The sequence below is a fragment of the Coloeus monedula genome, assembly GCF_965178545.1.
Source record: "Coloeus monedula genome assembly, chromosome: 10".
In the NCBI taxonomy this organism is placed as follows: Eukaryota; Metazoa; Chordata; class Aves; order Passeriformes; family Corvidae; genus Coloeus; species Coloeus monedula.
Genome location: NC_138790.1, coordinates 17,358,881 through 17,377,927, shown reverse-complemented (window position 1 = coordinate 17,377,927; position 19,047 = coordinate 17,358,881). Strand labels below are relative to the sequence as shown.

Below are 19,047 nucleotides of genomic sequence, written 5' to 3'. Positions count from 1 at the left end.
TAGGAAGCTGGCAAGCAGTACAGGAAACCATATTCTAGGGAAAAAACCCCAGAAGGGGCCTATGGGGACAGCTGGATCCCCACAGAATGAGAGATGTGTGGTTCTGGTTGCAAATAAGGTCCTCAGACTTAAGGTCCAATGCAGCAGGAGTCCCTGCAATTCCAGCAGGATTCCCCGACCTCTGCAGAGGCATGAAAGGAACTGGGGAGTGGGGGGAAAGAGTGGGTTGCAGGTATGTAGGTTGCTATGGCCAGGATTAAACTAAAGCAGGAATTCAAAATTACACAGCCCCAAGAAACACACATATACTGACACTGAACCCACAAATCCTAAGCTTTCCAGACTCTGTGCTATCTCTGTAATGTCTCAAGGTCTTCTGTGTGACCCAGATATGTAATTCCTAAGTTATTAAAATATATATGTATATTCTTCATCCATTGAGCTATGGAGATTCCTTCCTGCTTCTAAAATTGCTGCTAAAAGATAAAACTATGGGCAAACAGATGCTGCTCTCATGTTAGGTCGTAAAAATTCAGCAGTGACATTCAAACAGGAAACATTCTCCTCACCACACCAGGGCCAGCCTGACACTCTGCATCCTACTGGAGCCATCCTGTGTCAGCTCCAAGGAGCTCCCTGGCCAACCAGTATTTCTGCTGTTACAAAGATATGCCCGTAAATGGCTTCATCTGAGAAATGTTCTTAGTTTTGGGAATAAATCCTAAACTATATGGATACTGTGGGACAGATCAGTCCAATCCAAAGAGAAAACTGAGGCAGACAGGGAGAGCACTAGCCCAAGGCCACCACAGCCAGTGGCAAGGGAGGATGGGAGATTCTTTCCCCCAGGATTTGCTTAATACCACCAGGAAGCACAGGAACACTTCACACCGAAATGGCAGGCTGGAAGTAAGCAAAAAAAAGTCTTCACTGTTCAATCAGGAGTTACTCCATGGTAGAACTCCCAAACATAACACAATGTATAGGAAGAGGGCTCACATCCCTTGGAAAAAAAAGCACAGGAGTCATCCATGCCCAGCCACCCCCTCCCTTAAGATTGTGAGATGATCATTTCCTTCACTCACATATTTATTTGGAATCCGATAATTCATTGCCCCAAGCTTCCTGCTGGAGTTTGTCTTCCATTGTTCAGGATTTACATTACTCAACAGGAAATCAGTGAGAGGTCCAGTGATTAGAAAGGTGTGTTTCCCATTTGGACCCACCCTTGCTTGCTCACTTGGGGCTGGAAGTGGCTCACAGCACACAGCTGTGCCCATGGGAACTCAGGGAACTGGGGAAGCAAAAGTAGAGGGATTTGTCCCCTTCTATTAAAAGACACAGATTGCTTTGTCCAGCCATATGCCACTGGCCATGTCCACAAACCTGTCCCTCACACACTGTTCATACTCAGGCCTTGCAGCAACCACTTTCTCCATGGGCTGGGGAGGGTGTAGTTTATCAAAATAAAGCTATCAGGGCAGTACTTGACTCGAATAAGTGTGGTGAAAGTGTCCCTTGATCTAAAATATGCTTCCTCCTCAAAGACCATTACTTTCACATTCTTGCCAGGAGAGAGAGATTCTGCATAGTGTAAAGTGCCACTTGTGAGATATAACTCAGTTTATCATGATGGTTGGGAACTGGGCTGAGCAGGAATCAGCTGTCTCTGGTGCCCTTAGCTGTGGCTTTTAATCCCAGTCTCACAAATGATGCTCCAATATGTTCTCTTTAATGGCTCCTCTGTAGGAGCACAGAGCAAAACAAAACACAGCTAATCATTTATGGACTATCACTGGAACAGGATGCTTCCCTGGCCAAATCCTCCCACTGAAAATGTCACAGCTGGTTTAAAACATATTTCCCCTGAGGTTAGTTTGATAACAGGTAACTCAGCTCAGGGGCACACAGCGAGCACTCAGCATTACACTGTAACAGTGACTTGTGGAAGGCAGCTAGTGACCTTTCTGGGCCACAGCTCCCAGTCACCATGGACTCTTTTTCCAACCCAGATACCACCAAGGCTTCCCAGTCAGCTGATCTCATGCAAAAGCTGGGATTTTTATGTTTCTCTAGCATTCAGGGTGTGCTTGGCATCAAAGTTTATTAGCCATTGTATGCTAAACTTCAAAGAGGGAAGTCTGTTCCAAAAGAGGTTTAAAGAGAACTTCGAAGTGGAAGATTGATTTCCAAAAATTATTTTAATATAATTTAAAAATTATTTTAGGGGGACCTTAAGCAAATGTCCTTGCTCCAGACTCACTTATGTGTGCTGAACCTCCAAGATCCCTTACAATAGATGTAGGCAAGATAGCCTCAGATACCATCCTGTCTACAGCAGATTTATCCTAAAATAAAAACTCCTCTGCTGAAACTCAAGATACGAATTTGTAATTCTGCCCATCTTAGACATGGGGGAAAGCACATTGTCTCCTCTTCGCAGCAGCTTCACCAGAATAAGCCACGTGCTCTGTTGGGGAAGGTCACAGATTATAGACACTTCTTGCTCCTGTTGCTCTGCAATGATTTCTCTAAAATTAGACTTTCTTGCAACTGGAGGCAACACTACAACGCTGAGTAAAATGGAAGGGTTACAATGTATGTCTTGCATACAATAGCCCTGCTTACACCACTCCATACATAGCTTCTTTCTCAGCAATACCCTTATATTGACTCACACTCATCTTCCAAAAAGAAACAATAGAGCTTCCTTATATTAAGAGATTATTGTGTCTCCTGCTCAGGAAGACCATTGCGTTCTGCAAATTACTGGAACCTCCTACCCATAAAAACTACCAGAAGCCACCTCAGAGCAGCTTAACATCATATGCAAAAGTATTTTTTGCTGTGGTAGCCTAAAATATCTGGATCTCCTTGTAAAATAGAAATTACACATACCACTACTGATACAAGATTATTTAAATCACCCCAGACAGAAAACCTCCTCACTAGCATTTTTCCTCTGAAACACACCCAACACTTACAAGTATTAGCTTAGATAACATTTAGCCATCTTCCCAGCACAGAGAACTGCTATGAAAGCTGTGGAAAACAAGAATATTGCAAGCACAGAAAGAAATGTGGAGGATGAGCCTTTCCCAGTGAAATGTGCACTAATATCTGAACTGCATGATAATGAACGACATTGTCATGATTTGTTTCACTGTATGAATTACTTACCCAGTCCAACAGGGTTTTAGGATTTTGAAAAATGTTGGAAAATGGATCACTCCTTTAAAAACAGGGATTTTTTTCTTTTCATCCTCCTTAGTGCTTATGGTACATAATTTGATGCTGCTCTTAAGAAGACATTGGCACTCAAAGCTGCCTTTCTATTCCAGCCTTGATTTTCCCCTTTGAGTTTTTAGACTGGCCAGGAAATTCTTAGGGAGTACAAGGTGAAATTGCTTTGGTGAAGCCTGAAGGGGCTGGACTTACTCACCTGGTCTAAGTGCAAGGCACCCTCGGTGAAGCGCTGCTTGCGCAGGCGCTGCGCCACTCGATGCAGGTTCAGCACAGCCTCCTGGATCTCAGCTATTGAATGCTGAGGTGAGACAGGGGGGAGCTCTTCAGGTGACAACACCTTCCCAGGGCTGTCAATCATGCTCTGTGCATGGTCATAGCTGAGCTTCACGCAGGAGCAGATGACTGTCCGCCCAAACCACTCATCAAGAATCTGCAAAATTGCAAAGCGCAAATTGGTCTGAGGAGTCATTCTTCCAGTGCACAAAAGCTTGGGAACTTGTACAAACACTGGGAGGAATGGCACCAGACATCCCCACGCCCTGTGATCTTTGAGTGAAGATCTTGTCCTGCTGAGACCTTCAGGCCTTTTGCCAATTCAGATTCTGAAGCATCTAGTGAAGTGTATATGCATGTAACAGGTAACAATATATTGTGCATATACAGAGGGGACTGCTTGCATCTCCCTCCTCTACCTGACTTCCCTCTTCCACAGAGCTCAAAGAACTTCACATCATCTGGGAGTTGAAACCAGTATGGTGGCTCACAGGTTACCAGGTGCAGGAGTGACAACAGGCAGATACACACATGCCAGAGAGGTTGTCCTAAAACACAGCCTTAAACACAGCAGAATAATTTGAAGTGTAGCCACCAGGGGCACGAGGGGCTGGCCTTAAAATACTCTGTTTTCCAGAGTACTGCAGGAACCCCAGTGTCTGACTAGCACTTGTGAAAGTGCCTGAGTAGGACTTTGGTGGGTTTGGAGGAGAGACGGACAGTCACTGATCCCTTGCTTCTCTGATCATGTCTATGGTTCTAGGTCCAAACTCAAGCCAGGAACTTTTCTGGGCTTCCAAACTACTTTGGAATTGAGAGGAAAATATTCCATAAATTGCTTATAAAATTATTTTATTTTAAACTGAAGCCACTTCCATTTTAAACTCTCTAGCAGAATACTGGTGTAGAAGTAACAATTCAGAATTATTTCCTAAAGCAGACAGGGAAACCTATTTTCAGCTGAGATATATAAGAGAATCCAACAGCTCATCAAGCCAGTGACAAGGCACCAAGGGACATGGGCAGAAGGCTCTTCACAAAAGTCATGCATTGGCATGAGGGCTCCGGAGACAGACGCAGTTTGTGATAAACCATTCAAAGCACAAGTGCTCAGAGAATGATTGGAGAATTGTAATTCTGCCTTAGCTGCAAGTGCCACCTTACCCCTTCATCAGCCCAACAAGACACCGTGAATTCTGCAAGTGACAGTGTCCAGGGAGAAGAGTGAGCTCTCTATGACAGCCTGATCAAGGACGCTGCTTCAGAGACAAACCTTCTTAACAGGAAGGGACTGATTCCCAAAATACCTTTGCTGCCCCCCTCCTTAATGCATCAGAGAACATATGTGCTGTATAACTCAGCAACTCAGAGCTCTGAAAGTCACAGGACTTCCAAACTTATTTCTAATTCAGAAGTGCTTTAACAGCAGAGGTGCAGCACATGGCATCTTACAATGTAAAGTGCTCTGACCATCAGCTCATGGTTATTTTGTGCATGTCTCTTCCTCTATGCTGTGGAGAAAGAAAGGAAGAGAAAGCCACAAAGCTGGACAGAGATGCTGTGACAGTGCTGGCAGCACCTGCTCTGTGCTCTACTGCATCCATTCAATACTGTTCAGCTTCTTGTGGCGATGGGGGATGCATGTCTGGTAGGTCAGTAGCCCCTGCTTTGGAAACCCCACCAGAGGAAAGGGCAAGCTCCCATGGGCTGGCCCACGTACCATGGCGGAATCATGGGCAAGGCACCATGGAGGAGCAACATTTGGGGGTTGTGAGCTGGGATTTGGAAATTACGATGAGTAGCCCACAAGATCAGTCTGCAAGGTCTCCTCCATCACAGCAAAACTGGTGCACCCAGAGTCCACACAGAGCACCAGCATCTAAAGAATTTCTAAAGTTATGATAAGGCTTCCCCAGTTCTGGCTTCTTTTGAAAAAAAACCATAGTCCTGAGCAACATCCTGTCCTCACTGTCAGTGCTCTCATGGCTCTCCACCAACAGCTGAGGTTCAAGGGCTGTGTTGGGGCCTTTGACTCACCTCCCTTTCACCCAGCAGAGCATGGGGGAGCATGTGATCCTGTTTGCACTGAGATACAGGTATAGTAACACCTAGAAATACCAGCTTTTAGAAGAATGTCCTCTTGGGCAAAAGCCCTAAAACCACTTTTCCTCTTGGAAAGAGTAAATTCTTCTCCAGCCTTCACCTGACATTCACATCAAGTGACCTCGACTAAGACTGTAACCCTGAAAGGCCTTGTAGGAGAAACCAGTTTGCTGAGATGGCCACAGGCAGTCAGCTCTCTCAGGGACAGCGTGGCCATGGCCCAGACCACTCCAGAGGTCTGCTCCCTGAGCTGAATGCTACAGCTCCTCTATTTTCTCACTGGTCAGACAGGGTTGGACTGAGCACTGTTTGAAATACAAAAGCTATATTGCATGGGACATGAGACAAGATGTAATTAAAGGCTTATTTTAATTAAGACTTCACTTTTAGCTGTTCAAAGATGACTAAAGAGTCAATAAAAGGTCTACCTAGTAGCTACTCTTAGAAGGCCTCATGAGTAATCACGCTGTTGCTATAGGAATGGGAACAGTTTTCACAGAGGACAAATACAACCCACTTCAGTGTCAGAGCAGGGACTCACTGCAGAAATACAGAATCAGGACTGCAACCCTATTTTGCTAGAGTTTTGCTAGGGTAAAGATAGGTTCAGCATCCTTCAGAGCAGCTGGGACAATAATAAGGAAGTAAACTGAATTTTTGTGAAAAATTACCAAATTGGCACAAGAAATACTGTCTACAGAAAGAGTTCTGTATGAGCACAACAGTGGTTAAAAAAACCCATGTGAGTAGAAAACGTGTATTTTGCATAGACCAGAGAGTCCTCTGGGACTGGCAGTCTCCAGCCCTCCTTGATTAGTGAGGGGACCCTGTGATAACCAAAGGAGAGATTTTAGGGTAACAAAGAGTGTGGGAGAGGAACAGGGAGAGAAATGAAGACCTGGGGAGTGCTGGCAGGCAGGTGAAGGCAGCTCACTGCACCGACAGACAGCCTCCACAACTGCTCCCTGGAAATAACACATGCAGAGGATGGAACCGTGCCTTTGCTGAAGGGCTATCATGCTTTATTTGGATTGATGTAATTTGCAGCTCTGAAGAGGAATTAAATAGTCTGTTTACCAGAGAGGCCAGCAAGGGACACTGCTGCATCCGCCGCATTGCACAACTGCCTGGGAGCACGAGGCAGGGCTGGAGTCGGGGGCACATCTCGTCCCACCCAAAGCATTAGTTCTGAATTGCTGCTGGAGGTAAGACATTAAATGGTTGGGTAACCTGGCAAGGAGCAGGACATTCTCCATTCCTGAGATTCATACAAATATTCCTCCTTTCCCAACCATGTTGAGAGATTATTCCAGTTGGAAATTCCGCAATATATCATCAGCAAGGCAAGACACAGGGACAGTCCTACATCCTCCAGTATTGCTCACTTTTGCTATCCACCTGGGTGTTAAGGGATGCCATTTTTACCACTACCAGAGCAGGGGCTAGTCACCGAGGGAGGACTGATTAGCAGGATGACTGCCTGCTGCCTGAGGTACCTTGCCTTCCGGAGTCAACTTCCAAATCACAGAGAACGTCAGTCTGTCTCGCATGGGATTGAGACTGCAGAGCTCCTCACAGAGCAGCCTGGGAAGCATTGGGATCACCTGGAAGAGAAGAGAGCCTTGGTGAGACACAAGTTTTTAGTGCGCTCAAGCTTCCCTGACCAGTTGGTAAAGAGAAAATGTGTTAAGCTGTCAGCATCATGTTCAGTGTGGCAGGAGTGGCTATGTCACAGCTCTGGGATGCATCACCCATGGCAGAGCTGCATCACATGGCAGACAGTGTGCTGGCATGGAATGATGACGTAAACCAAATCCTCTGAAATGAGAGGATTTCAGACATGGCTACAGCTATCTACACTCCCATCAGCCCCATCCCTCAATGAGACCAGAGGCAGTTGTCAGTCTCCAACCTGGGATCATGCCCAGTGCTCCCCTCTGTAGAACGGAGTAAGCATCCTGGAGTAATCTGCATCCTTGGTTATGCAAACACTTACTCTGCAACTTTTAAGGTCACAAAGTTTGCTCTGTTTTCCACTTCTTTCCCACTGCCGCTTTGGCACTGGGAAGAATGAGGAAGGCTGGGCACATCAGGAAATTTAATGTTGAAGAAACATGGTTCTGGCAGTCAGGAGCTGAAGAGGTTGGATTTGGGAACTGTGTTTCTTGCTTTGCCACTGAATACCATGTAATCAAGAAGTAAATGCAAGTCTGCTCTCTGCAAAGCATAAATGAAACTTCTCCCATGCACCACAGGAGCCATGCTTGGCCTCAACAAAGATTGAACCACGCTTTACAGGACAGACAGGAATGTGTAGATGCAGGTGAGATAAACAAAAGTACCTGTTTTATGACTATTGACCATGCTGTTTGCAAATGGAGAACAATTATTACTTTATTATACTCAAAATTTGAACAAAATAACAGCCAACATAAATTTCTAGCAAGATTTTTTAACCCATGTCCTAGTTCCTTACAACTCATCAGTATTTCTGCTGCTGAACACTGAATTACCAAATCACAAATTACTCACCTGACTACACCAACAAAGCTAAAGCTTTTGAGCATATTCATGCTAGAGCAAACCTGAGTAGCTCCAAGTGTTTCAACCATCCCTGAGTTATTTCCTAAGTGAAGTCTGCAGTAAAAATAATCTTTAGCAGCTGCTTAATGAAGCAAAACTCATTATTTGAGTTTCACTTCTGACTTCCCTTCTCATTATTTACCTTTGTGAAGAAGCAATAACTGCCCTCAAAGAACCATCACGTTATTCCTCTAGTTTATTTTGAGTGGCAACATGGGATGGTGCTTTTCAGAAAAACAAAGAGAAATACTCTACTTGTGTGCCATAAAGTAATTTAGCTATTTAATTTAGTTTCCGTTTTGACTGCTCTGTGTGCCAGCCTGTAAATATAGGACCAGCAGGAAGCTGACTGGCATACAAATCCCAGCTCTTCCAAACTCTGACACCTATTTAATGATTTCAGAGATAACTTTTTCTACCTGGAGGCAGGAGAACCACTGTTCCTCAAAACAGTAAGAAAAAACAGTCTCAGGTGTCCATTTTCTCCTCAAGTGCACACACTTTACACTTACCTTTTGCTTTGAAGGAAAGACTCTTAAAATATTTAATCACGTTTGTGGTTTGGCACCAGACAATGGCTATAAATCCTTTCTAACTGCAGTGCACAGTAGTGCCAGAAGGTTAACTGTATGGTCTGGGGCTGTCAGGGAGTCACACCATGAATCAGCAGCCCTAGTTTGCCTGGAAGGTCACAAGGGCACAGCTTATGATAAGCTGTTTCCCGCAACACAAGGGCCGCCAACTCTGTTATTCCAGTCGCAAACAGAATGTTAACAATACTGCTACATTCATAACTCACTGACCCAGTACGTGAGCTTGGCCATGCTGCCTGGAAGGACCCACACCACAGGGGTATAAATTTAGTGTAAGTGATGCCAACCCATACCAGAAAGGAGAGAAAATAGCTTTATAGACTCTCAGAAATCCCTGCCTGCCTAAGATCACCCATGACCACTGTGAGACCCCGACGTTCAGGTCAGAGTGAACAAAGTCCTAGTAATTTAATAAAAGCTCCCATGCCCTTTCCCACCCAAATTAAAAGCTGCTTTTCTCTCTCTCCCCAACTCTGATTGACCATCTGACAACGGTCTGTACTTCCTGAACATTAGTGTGCCTTAGCATGCCCTCTTTTCCTTCACATCTCCTGCAGCAATACCAGTTTGCTAGAAAAATGCCTACAATGAACACAAAAGCCCAAGCTTGTTTTAAGTGTACTTGAGCAGGATTAATATCCGATTCAAGAGGCTATAATTCAATGGAAGGGCTTTCAATGATGTGAAACACAAGCAAAGCTTTAACTCAGATCATAATTACAGCACTAAACACTCACCAAGCAATTAGCTGTAACAAATCTACCATTAGGGAAGCACCAGCCTGTGTTACCTTTGTTTCACAGGAGAGAAACTTTAGGCAAAGTAACTTAACCTACGCCATGGAGGAAGTCTCATGGGAGAGTGAGAATGCAATCAACCATTTCCTGGGCTCAGCAAACACATACATAACATAACATAACATGACCTTGCACTGAAGGTATTTCAATTATTCTACCTTACTGAATTAAAAGAAACTTGTTTCCAACACCACAACAGTCTTGGCTGACTGTCTCCTATTTTAACATCACGATTCCTCTTCACCCTCTACGTGGAGAATAAACCAACTGTCACAAGGCACAGAAGTTTAAGTTATAAATATACATTTCCTTTTTCCTTAACATGATACGGTCGCAGCCTGAAAGGATTCCTAGTAATTGCAAGCCCAGCATTTAACATACAAAGATGTCACAATTGTGTCACACTCAGAGAGTGAGATGTTCCAGGAGTGATCCCAGGGGCTGCCCAGAGGAACTTTGGCAACAGGATTATCTCCATCTCTCTCTGACAGAGACACGGGATGAGAGGAGATTTCCCTAAGCACATCTTTAATGTCCAGATTTGCAAAATATCAGAGCTGTGTAGAATTGCCTTGAATAATCCAGAGGTTGCCCAGCACCTTTTAAATGCTTTGCCCTTCCCGTGACTGTCTGCCAAGAGCCAGCAGTGTCTGCCAGCTGTCCTGTGGAGTGCCAGGGCACGCAGGAATCCAGAGAGCTGAAACGCTGCCGAAGGATAGCACCTCCAGTGGGAAGTGGTTTCCTTGGCAAATTGCTACGGATGTGCCTATGTTGGGGATCACATCATTCAGCTTGATTTTACTGCAGATGGAAATAAAGTCACCTGGGCTTATACATCAACCTGGAATAAGGGGTTTATAAATGTAGCTGAATCTAGAAATGCAGTTGGAGAGGCCCAGCAGGGCTAGGCAAAAAAAATTTACAATGTAAAAAAGGAGCTACACTCCCCAGGAAATCCTTTCTAATGAATGTGTCATAGAAACCAGGGCTTGGGTGGTGAGAACTTGTCTGGTTTTAATCCCCCTCTATCAGTCAGGCTAATAAAAGACATCATCTCTCCCCACAAGTCTAGCAGTGCCCAAGAAATACTGGAAAGGGCACTTCTTTGAGTGAAAGGCTGATATCCACAATGCTGGCAGCTGCGGGTCTGCACTTCAAATCAAACCACAGACAGAGGATTTCTCTCTCCCTATTTCCAAATCCTAAATGCAAAATCTTCAGCACTGCCCTCAAGACTCAGTTGTCCAGCACTACCCAACAGCCTACTCCATGCTACTGGTTCTCCCTGCAGGCAGCCACACATCCCAGAAAGCCAAAGCAATGGCACCACTGGAAAACCAAAGTGAGAGAGGGCACTGCTGGGGCTGGGGGGGTCCTACACACCATCATGCTGGCATTATAAAACAGATGGACCTGTGACCACAGCTGGTCACACTGCTTAGCAGCTGGCTCCTCTGCACGGGAAGATCTAAATCCCTGCTTATGAGAGCCCTTGGGTTTGTTTTGTTTTGCCTCTTCAACTAATAATGTGCTTCCAGAAAGGACATGTGAGTTTCCAGTCTCAGACTTATTACTAGGGAGCTGGGCAATGAGAAGGAGCACATGCATGCTGGGATGATAGAAGTTCTTGTTCCCTATAAAATCAGAAACATCTGTTGCAGACAGGACTAACTCACTGGCCAGGTTCAGAGCAGGTTAGGCAGAGCAGCTCTCATCAGTGGACTTGCTGTAGCAGCTCTTCAAGGAACAGAAGGGAAAAATTGGTCAGCCAACCAATGGGAAAAAGGAACAAACCCTGGTCAAGCATAATCCCGTATCTTCACAAAGTTACATGAACAGTTTTGTTCCCTTCAAACAACTTCATTCTGTTGGCATCTTGCTTTGACTGTCCCTTAATTCTTGGTTCAGGTTGGTTATGACCACTGCTGACTCCCAAGGTGATCCTTCTCCCACAAACAATCCAATGAAGAGGGATTGTATTAACCAAGAGTGTCCACTAGAGCTGGTAGGAGGACGCTGAAGTCCAACAATGGAGTGGGCTCAGCAAATCTCTTGCTTGTACACTAAAAGATACTCAAAGGAAATAGGCAATTTGTTTATGAGCCAAGCTTTCTGCTCAGGAGTTGTATCAACACTTCCATGAATTCAGATTTCGAGCAACTCTTTGTTACTCAGCCTGAGATTATCAAAATATCAACACCCTGACAACCTGCTGGTGTCAAAAGTGAATGTCTTGAAGTCCTTGGACTCAACATGAAGACAGGCTTACAGTTCCGATCTTTGATCTCCAGTGTAAAATAGGACCAGTAAAATATTACAGGGATTTATGGCTGAACTCTCACTAGAGCTGCTTCACACCTAAAATAACACTGTAAGATGTGCCAAAAAAGAGGAAACTGTTTAGGTTTTCTTGCTTCTTAAAACCTGATACATTCTTATTTCAAAAACTTTTGACTTGTATTAAATAGACCACTAGCAATTACACAATAACTCCCCTTCTGGTTCAGGAAAATTAAATATGTGGCTTTATTTAACTTCTTTGGGAGGATTAGCATGGCGCTAACCTCTCACAGAATCACAGCTGTCTTAGGAAACAGTTTCATCAAAGGAAAGCATATTTTCTACAAGAGTCACGCTACCATCTTGTTTCAGACAGCCTGGCTGCTTTCCTTTGCCCATCCCCTCACTCCTTTTCATCTCTTACAATTAAAATATTGAAAATTTCATCATCTAACCTAGTTTGTTGTTTTAAAATGTACTTTTTGCAGGGTAAAACACTAATCCTGACTGCTGGGCCACAGTAGTTGAAGATGAATTGAAGATTAGGGGCAGCAGGTAACTTATGTTGGCATTGCACAGGACTGGCAGTGCTGGGGGGAAAAGGCGCTTTGAAAGAAAATTCCATTTGAAAGAAAATTCTGCATTCAACTAGATTTTAATGAAAAATGTCTCCTTTCTTTACAAAAAATCTTCCTTCTCCCTTGACTAAAAGAATCACATTCCCTCAAAGCACAGTATTTTGACTTGGAAATACTGCCACAACATCCACCCGGAGCACAGCTTTGCTGCCTCCAGTGACACTGCCCCTAGGCCAGCCCACATCTCCCATCACCGAGTCATCTGTCAGAGGGGGAAGCAGAACACAGCAAAAGCCAAGGGCTTATCACTGGAGAGACTGTAGGATTGGGAAGACTGGTGCCAGAACTGCTGTTTCCATGAGATACACATTGCTTCCCACTCCTGGAGAACAGCAAGGCACAGGGAACTGGGGTCTCCCAGCACACAGCAGCTGTGTGCTGTTGGTGTCACCACCACTGACCCAGCGGGGACACTTTGGCATTCCTGTCATGGCAGTTCCACAGGGAGCTGAAACCCACCAGACTCCCTGAGACCCCCAAAGCTGTGCCTTGCTGCTTCTACCCAAAGACAGTTATGGAACAGCTACTAAAGGTTAACAGCTTGATATCAAACCATTAATTTGATTTCACTAGTGTAACATAAATCATTTTATCATCCAGAAAGTGTGGAGAGGACACAGGAAGCTACTGGAATAAGCATCATTACAAAAACCTCCCCGGATAACAACCCTGAAAACATCCAGGAAGGGAAGGGATGGAAAGAATCACTCCTAATCCTAAGCAGCAAGTAGGATGTGTTTATTTATTATAGAAAAGATGTCCTGTCATTCCAGAAGGGGCTGTGGAGACAAGGACTTCAGCCTGATTAACTGGGAGTGTGGGGAGAGGCAGATTAATCTGCCCCATGAGACTGCTTCAACACTCCTCTTCACGCAGCTGATGCCTCAAGACGACACAGGACACTGACAGCCAAGTTTTCCAGCTTCCCTACACACTCCGTGCCAGTGCTATCTGATGGGCTACGAAGTGCTTCTGCACATTCAACTGAAAATGAGACAGCCACAGACAAAACCTACATGTTTTCTGTCCAACAGGGTTAAACCTGAACCTGTTCATCTTTAAAGTTTAGAAGTCAACTTTAAACCTGAGCTTAACATTTGATTCTGATAAGCTAGAATCTGTGTAATTTCAAGCATCTTTTCATTGTGTGATGAAGGAACACCATTCCTCCATTATTTGGGATATCCACACAAAATAAGAGTGTGAACCTTCAGTTTTACCTCAAGGTGTTTGTTTTTAAGGGTGTTTTACATCCTACTCTGACACAAATCCACTTCTGGGAGGGATTAGTTGGACTCTTGCACCAAAGACAAAGACAAAACCCTCCGTATCTGCCAATTTGAAGCCCCCAAGAGCAAAGCAGAGGAGCCAGCTCAGGTGTGTCAGGCTTGGCTCAGGTCAGCACTGAGCTGGTGAGCCCTGGCACACATGGGGCACTTCCTGACCACAGACACAGGGTCACAAGCTACTGCTCCACCCTGTGCTCTCTCCATAAGCGCCAAGACAGTGAGCAGCTATGTCAGCTTCTGTGTTTCCATCAGCTTAATCATTTTTGTAGGTGTCCTGCAATAACAGACGGATTTTGATCACTAGCATCTCAAAACGAACCTTGAAAATGAATTTCTGGTAAATGGAAGGCACAGTCATCAGACAGACAAAGGAAAAGCTGTCCTTACCTTCTGCACCAGATAGACACTGGTGGCCCTTTCACTCGCTACTTTATCCAGTGCTGTTTCTTCCAGTACGAAGTAGCTCACATCCGCGATGTGGACTCCCACTTCCAAGTTCCCTGGAATTGCACAAGTCAGTAGGCTGTGAGTAGAAATGAACTGCTGACATATTTAACTCTGCCTCCTCTCACCCTCCCCCAGTGCTAGTGCAACCTTTCTGCTTTATGCCAAAATCACACAAAACTGATACTTCTTTCCACTTCTTCCACCTGGGATGAAAACCATGGTCTCTCAGGATGCCCTCAGATTCACCACCGCTGTGGCTACAACATACGATGGAATATAGACAGAAGTGAATCCTCAGGCACAGTGGTGGAAATGTGAAAACCCTTCAAAACCATGTGGATAAGTCTCTGCAACTAGGAGCTTGTAATACTGAGCCCAGTCTTCATCCCTTTGCTGTCAGTCAACAGCATGAAAGAAAGATGGGACCCCACCTCACAAGCACACAGGCAATGCAGGATCCTATTTCCCCAGTATGGAGCAGTCAGTCACACATGCTTTTGGGTTCTCAGAACTGCACTTGCTCCCACTTCACCCTGGTTGAGCCCAGATTGCTGCTGGGGACATGGGAAGTCTTCAATGACTCTGGATCAGGCTATGCAGAAGTTCAGCTTTCCACTAGAAAAATATTTCCACTGTTACCCTGCCCTTCCTTCAGATTTGGCTTTTTATCCTTTAATTAGAGTCCAGTTTAAAAGCATCTTAAGTCAAAAGTTAGGCTAGAGAGAAGTACTACTGAGGTTTATCATGAGGTTTTGGCAGTAATTCGGATTTGGAAGTAGTGATCATACTCAGCTTTGGAAGTAATTAGTACCTGGGTCCAAGAAATTCTGGTGTGCTAATCCTCAAAGCAGCCTATTGACCTCTGTTTTCTCTGGAAGGACTAGGCTGGATTTGAGGTGCTTATTTGTAGCATAGTTCTAAGTGCAGTGGGTTCCTAATTATAACACTTGGTCCTTTAGAGGAATTCACTAACCTCTCAGTATCTATAAATATTTCTTCTTTCCTTAATTTTTTTAAAGAGACAAAGTAATAAGATCCCACGCTGGTGAAAATCCTGTTTATTTATACACCTCACAAAGAACATGATCAAAGCCCTTCTCTCGAGTGTCACGTTTTTGAAGGATAAATGGTTCATAGCTGTTGTCATTAAGCAGTACATGTGCCTGTGTGCCCTTCTGATGGATACCAGCACAGGATTTCAGCAGAGTGGGAGTGGTAACAGATGAAGAGAAAGGATAAGAAGGTTCAGCTTTGTACTAGGGGGAGCCACCCAGCCCACTGTGCCCCAGCTGGGAACCCAGGGAAATGAGCACCAGCCCACCCTGCACAACTGCCTGACTCATAACGATTTTAATTTTATTAAGCCATGTTTGCACAGCACTGTGAGTACATAAAGTGTAATCTTGCTTTTTGAGCAGCTTTTGTGCACTTGACAGAGTACAGATGTAACGGCAGCAGAAATGCACAGGGAAGGGAGGAGGGCCAGGGTTTAGATGTGCCCACATAACCTCCAGTCACTGGAAGGGCCTGCAGAGACTAAATGTGATGGCAGCAGGGAGAGAAGGCAATAATCCCATCGCACACCATGGGACAAATTCCACTACTCGTCAGGAAGCTGGGAGCAAAGACTGCAGGTTAAATGGTTCACCTCAGAAAGCTGCCTACAGCTGTGTTGTGATATTATCACATGCCTTGAAAGCTGCTCTACATGGATTAGGCATCCAAGCCTGAAACTACTTAGACAGTAAGTCTTAGACCAACAGTTCAACCAACAGGTTTAATATTACAGACACTCGAAGCCAACACACTCAGAAGGTAAAAAAATATTGAATGCTTTGAAGTCAATATTGTAATGTATTGACCCTGCAGGCAAATATTGACTAAAGGAAAAGGAGAGGGGGTCATTACATCATGCCTTTAATCGCACTTTAATTCAATATGTGCACTGTTACATACATGAACTTTTTGTCCTCGATAGAAAATCGACAAACCAAGAAAGATCTCACTGCATTAGATAATAAAACATGGAGTCAGCCAATGTAAACACGCTGAGTAGAGTTAAATTTCATTCAGGTTTCCCACCAGAGCTTCTAAAAGCCGGGGTCAGCTTGAGCCCCTTGCTTTTGAACTTTTAATGGAAATTCTATCAAAATATTTTCTTACATACATTGACATAATGCAAACTGGCAGCTCTTGGGTTTGTCTTGCTCATGTATGAATCACCCTACCTCCCTCACCCCCAAAATATTCAGACCAAGAGAACTTGAAGATACAGCACAGTGATCAACCAGTCTGATTTCTCTCAAATCATTGCTTTTGAATGTGCTAGACAAAATACCAGCATAAGCCTGCACAGAAATACCTTCCTGCTGCTTTCTCCTGGTTTATTTGCTAATTAAAGTGAAAGAGCTTTGTAGGTAGGGAAATAGTATTTACTAGAATTCTGTTTCAGGTCCACAAACTGTTTTTCTAGTCTCATTAATTTTTATGACAAAGTCACAAAAGGAACATTTCACATTGTAAGTCTCATGTTATTTCCCAAGGAAAAAAAAAAAAAAAAAAAGAGAGAAGAAGTGGCCTAAAAGGAAAAGAGAATTTAGCCAGCAGTCATGGAGTAAAAAAGTCTTGTCAAAGAGATCAGAGGAAAGGGGTAAACGGTGGACACCACATGGACCACACACCATAGGCTACTGCACATGGTCTACTTGACCTCCATTCTGATGAAAAAATCTACTTTTCCAGCAAAGCGAGGCTTCAAACCTTGCCATGCAGCTCTCCATTGTGACAGACTATTTATATCCTAAATTTCTTAGGGAAACAAGTACTTTCACAAACCACAGATTTGTTTCATCCCAAATTGTCTTACAGAGAAGTTAAAGCCGCACAACAATCCCTTAAGCTAGGTATATGCTACCAGTTTAAGGTTAGGGTTTTTTAAAAGGAATTTACATAAAAATGTACAGGAGATTAAGCCAGACTCATATGCTGCTATTAAAGCAAGAGCTGCAGGGAGCATCTATTGCAATGAAAAATGCTGAAGGCACTTGGATGGCTTCTTTCACTCAGGATCTCTGGGACTCTTACATTTAAAATAATTTCATCTGAAAGTGGGTGCAAAACTGTTGTGCCATTCAAACTCTACCACTGCAAAGCTGCTCTTGGGAGATGTTTAGCAACAGGGAACACAGTTTAGAATCGAGCAAGGCGTGTTTTGTTAACCAGCTGAACCCTATTAGCTTTTCTCTGAAACTACAGAGATGCAGTGACAGAGACAGATGGGAGACAAGAGCATTGTCTGAAATTACACCATGGCATTGCAAAACCCAGTGAAGAGGCCTTTTGCAATGAGGAGCTCTCCTGAGATCTGCAAGTAGAAAGGGAAAGGGTTGGGCACTCAGCCACCCAAGCTCCTCTTGGGCCAGTGCTCTGTGCCAGCAGGATGGGATTTGTTGTCATCTTACTGCAAACAACACAGTTGTGATGCCACATGCAGAGAGGACAATTTAGCTTTTTATTTACCATCATCTGGCTGTGAGAATGGCAGAACAGAATGGACCTGTGTCTTGCCAGCTTTCTGGAAGCCTGAATCCCCTCTCAGAGCTCACCAAGTGACAGAGCCATGAAAGGCAGGTCTCCCCCAGCACGACGGACACACGGTTGTTTTGGAGAAGATTTGGCTCCTTGAGCTGAGGATCTGGCTTGTTTGAACCCACTCCAAAATCTCGTGTGCATTGATATGATGCTAAAATCAAAGGAGAGCAGTGACACCTTGCAGAAGAACAAAGAACAAGCTGCTCCTTTTTTTTTTTTCATTTTTTGGCTGATGATCTCATTCTCTATGACAAAACAGTTCAGAGAACTTCTCTTCTTCTTTATTGAAAAAATTACAAACAAAAAGGGATTAGTAAGAAGGAGCTGGAAGAGAAGGAAAAGGCATTTTCAGCCTGTAAATGCTTCATAAGAACTGCCAACCCAGCAGGTCACATCAAGCATTTGCCCCTGGAATTAGAAAGTTGAGTTGAATGCATTTGAACAGTATGTGAGGGAACACAGAGGAAGCAAATCCCTCTTCCCTGTCTTCAGTGACCCTATAAGCATAGCACGAATCCAGAGACCAAGCAAGTTCACTTCATTCTGTAGCACATGTGAATTTTAGGGCCATATAACTTAAAAGTGCAGCTCTTCAAGGATAAAACATCAGAAAGTATTTCTCTACCATGCAGACACACTCCTGTTTTTTTCCATCTCATCTTCAAGCATCATCATTCTTAGGAGGGAAGTCAAACATGAGCAAACGTGTTAAGTCAACTTAAAATCAAATACCAGGGGTTTTTGTATTAACCTCTGTCTCCCACACTGTCTTCACCCTTCAGTGAGATACAGAAGAGTTCAAAGCAAATTGCAAAGTGTTTGCTCTATCCAGAAAATAGCCAACTACCCACCTGCTGCCAGCAGTTCAAGGCAGTCCCAAGCTGTTCCCTGTTTAGACCCAACTCTTGCAGCAAATAATTACAGCTCTTTCCCATTCCAAAGCCCTGGGGGTATCATGCTGTTGCTCTTATCTGCTAAGCAATATTTAGTACCTTGCAAAAATATGAAAAACTTGCATAAAGAGAGAGAAATGAGGCCTTTAGCCTACATGCACGTTTTGCTGCTATTGGCAGTGCTACAGAAGACCATGGGTCTTCATCAAGGGGGAGGACAGTGTCTGCCACAAAGGGTCCCAGTTACAGAAGGGACAGCCAGAGGGGCAGCAGACCATAAAGGGGTGGACATAAAAGTAATGTAAGTTGCACTG

General features: G+C 44.2%; 1 protein-coding gene across 2 annotated transcripts in view; it reads right to left on the bottom strand.

The window, feature by feature from the left end:
• The window catches only part of DIS3L2 (DIS3 like 3'-5' exoribonuclease 2), a 184,511-nt gene that overhangs the window by 59,481 nt on the left and 105,983 nt on the right, over positions 1-19,047 (bottom strand). For both annotated transcript variants that reach the window (XM_082288256.1, XM_082288257.1), the window contains exons 12-14: positions 14,190-14,302; positions 7,119-7,226; positions 3,443-3,676 (exon numbers count right to left, since the gene is read on the bottom strand). In XM_082288256.1, coding sequence (XP_082144382.1) covers positions 3,443-3,676; positions 7,119-7,226; positions 14,190-14,302 — 455 coding nt within the window. The remainder of the gene's footprint in view (positions 1-3,442; positions 3,677-7,118; positions 7,227-14,189; positions 14,303-19,047) is intronic.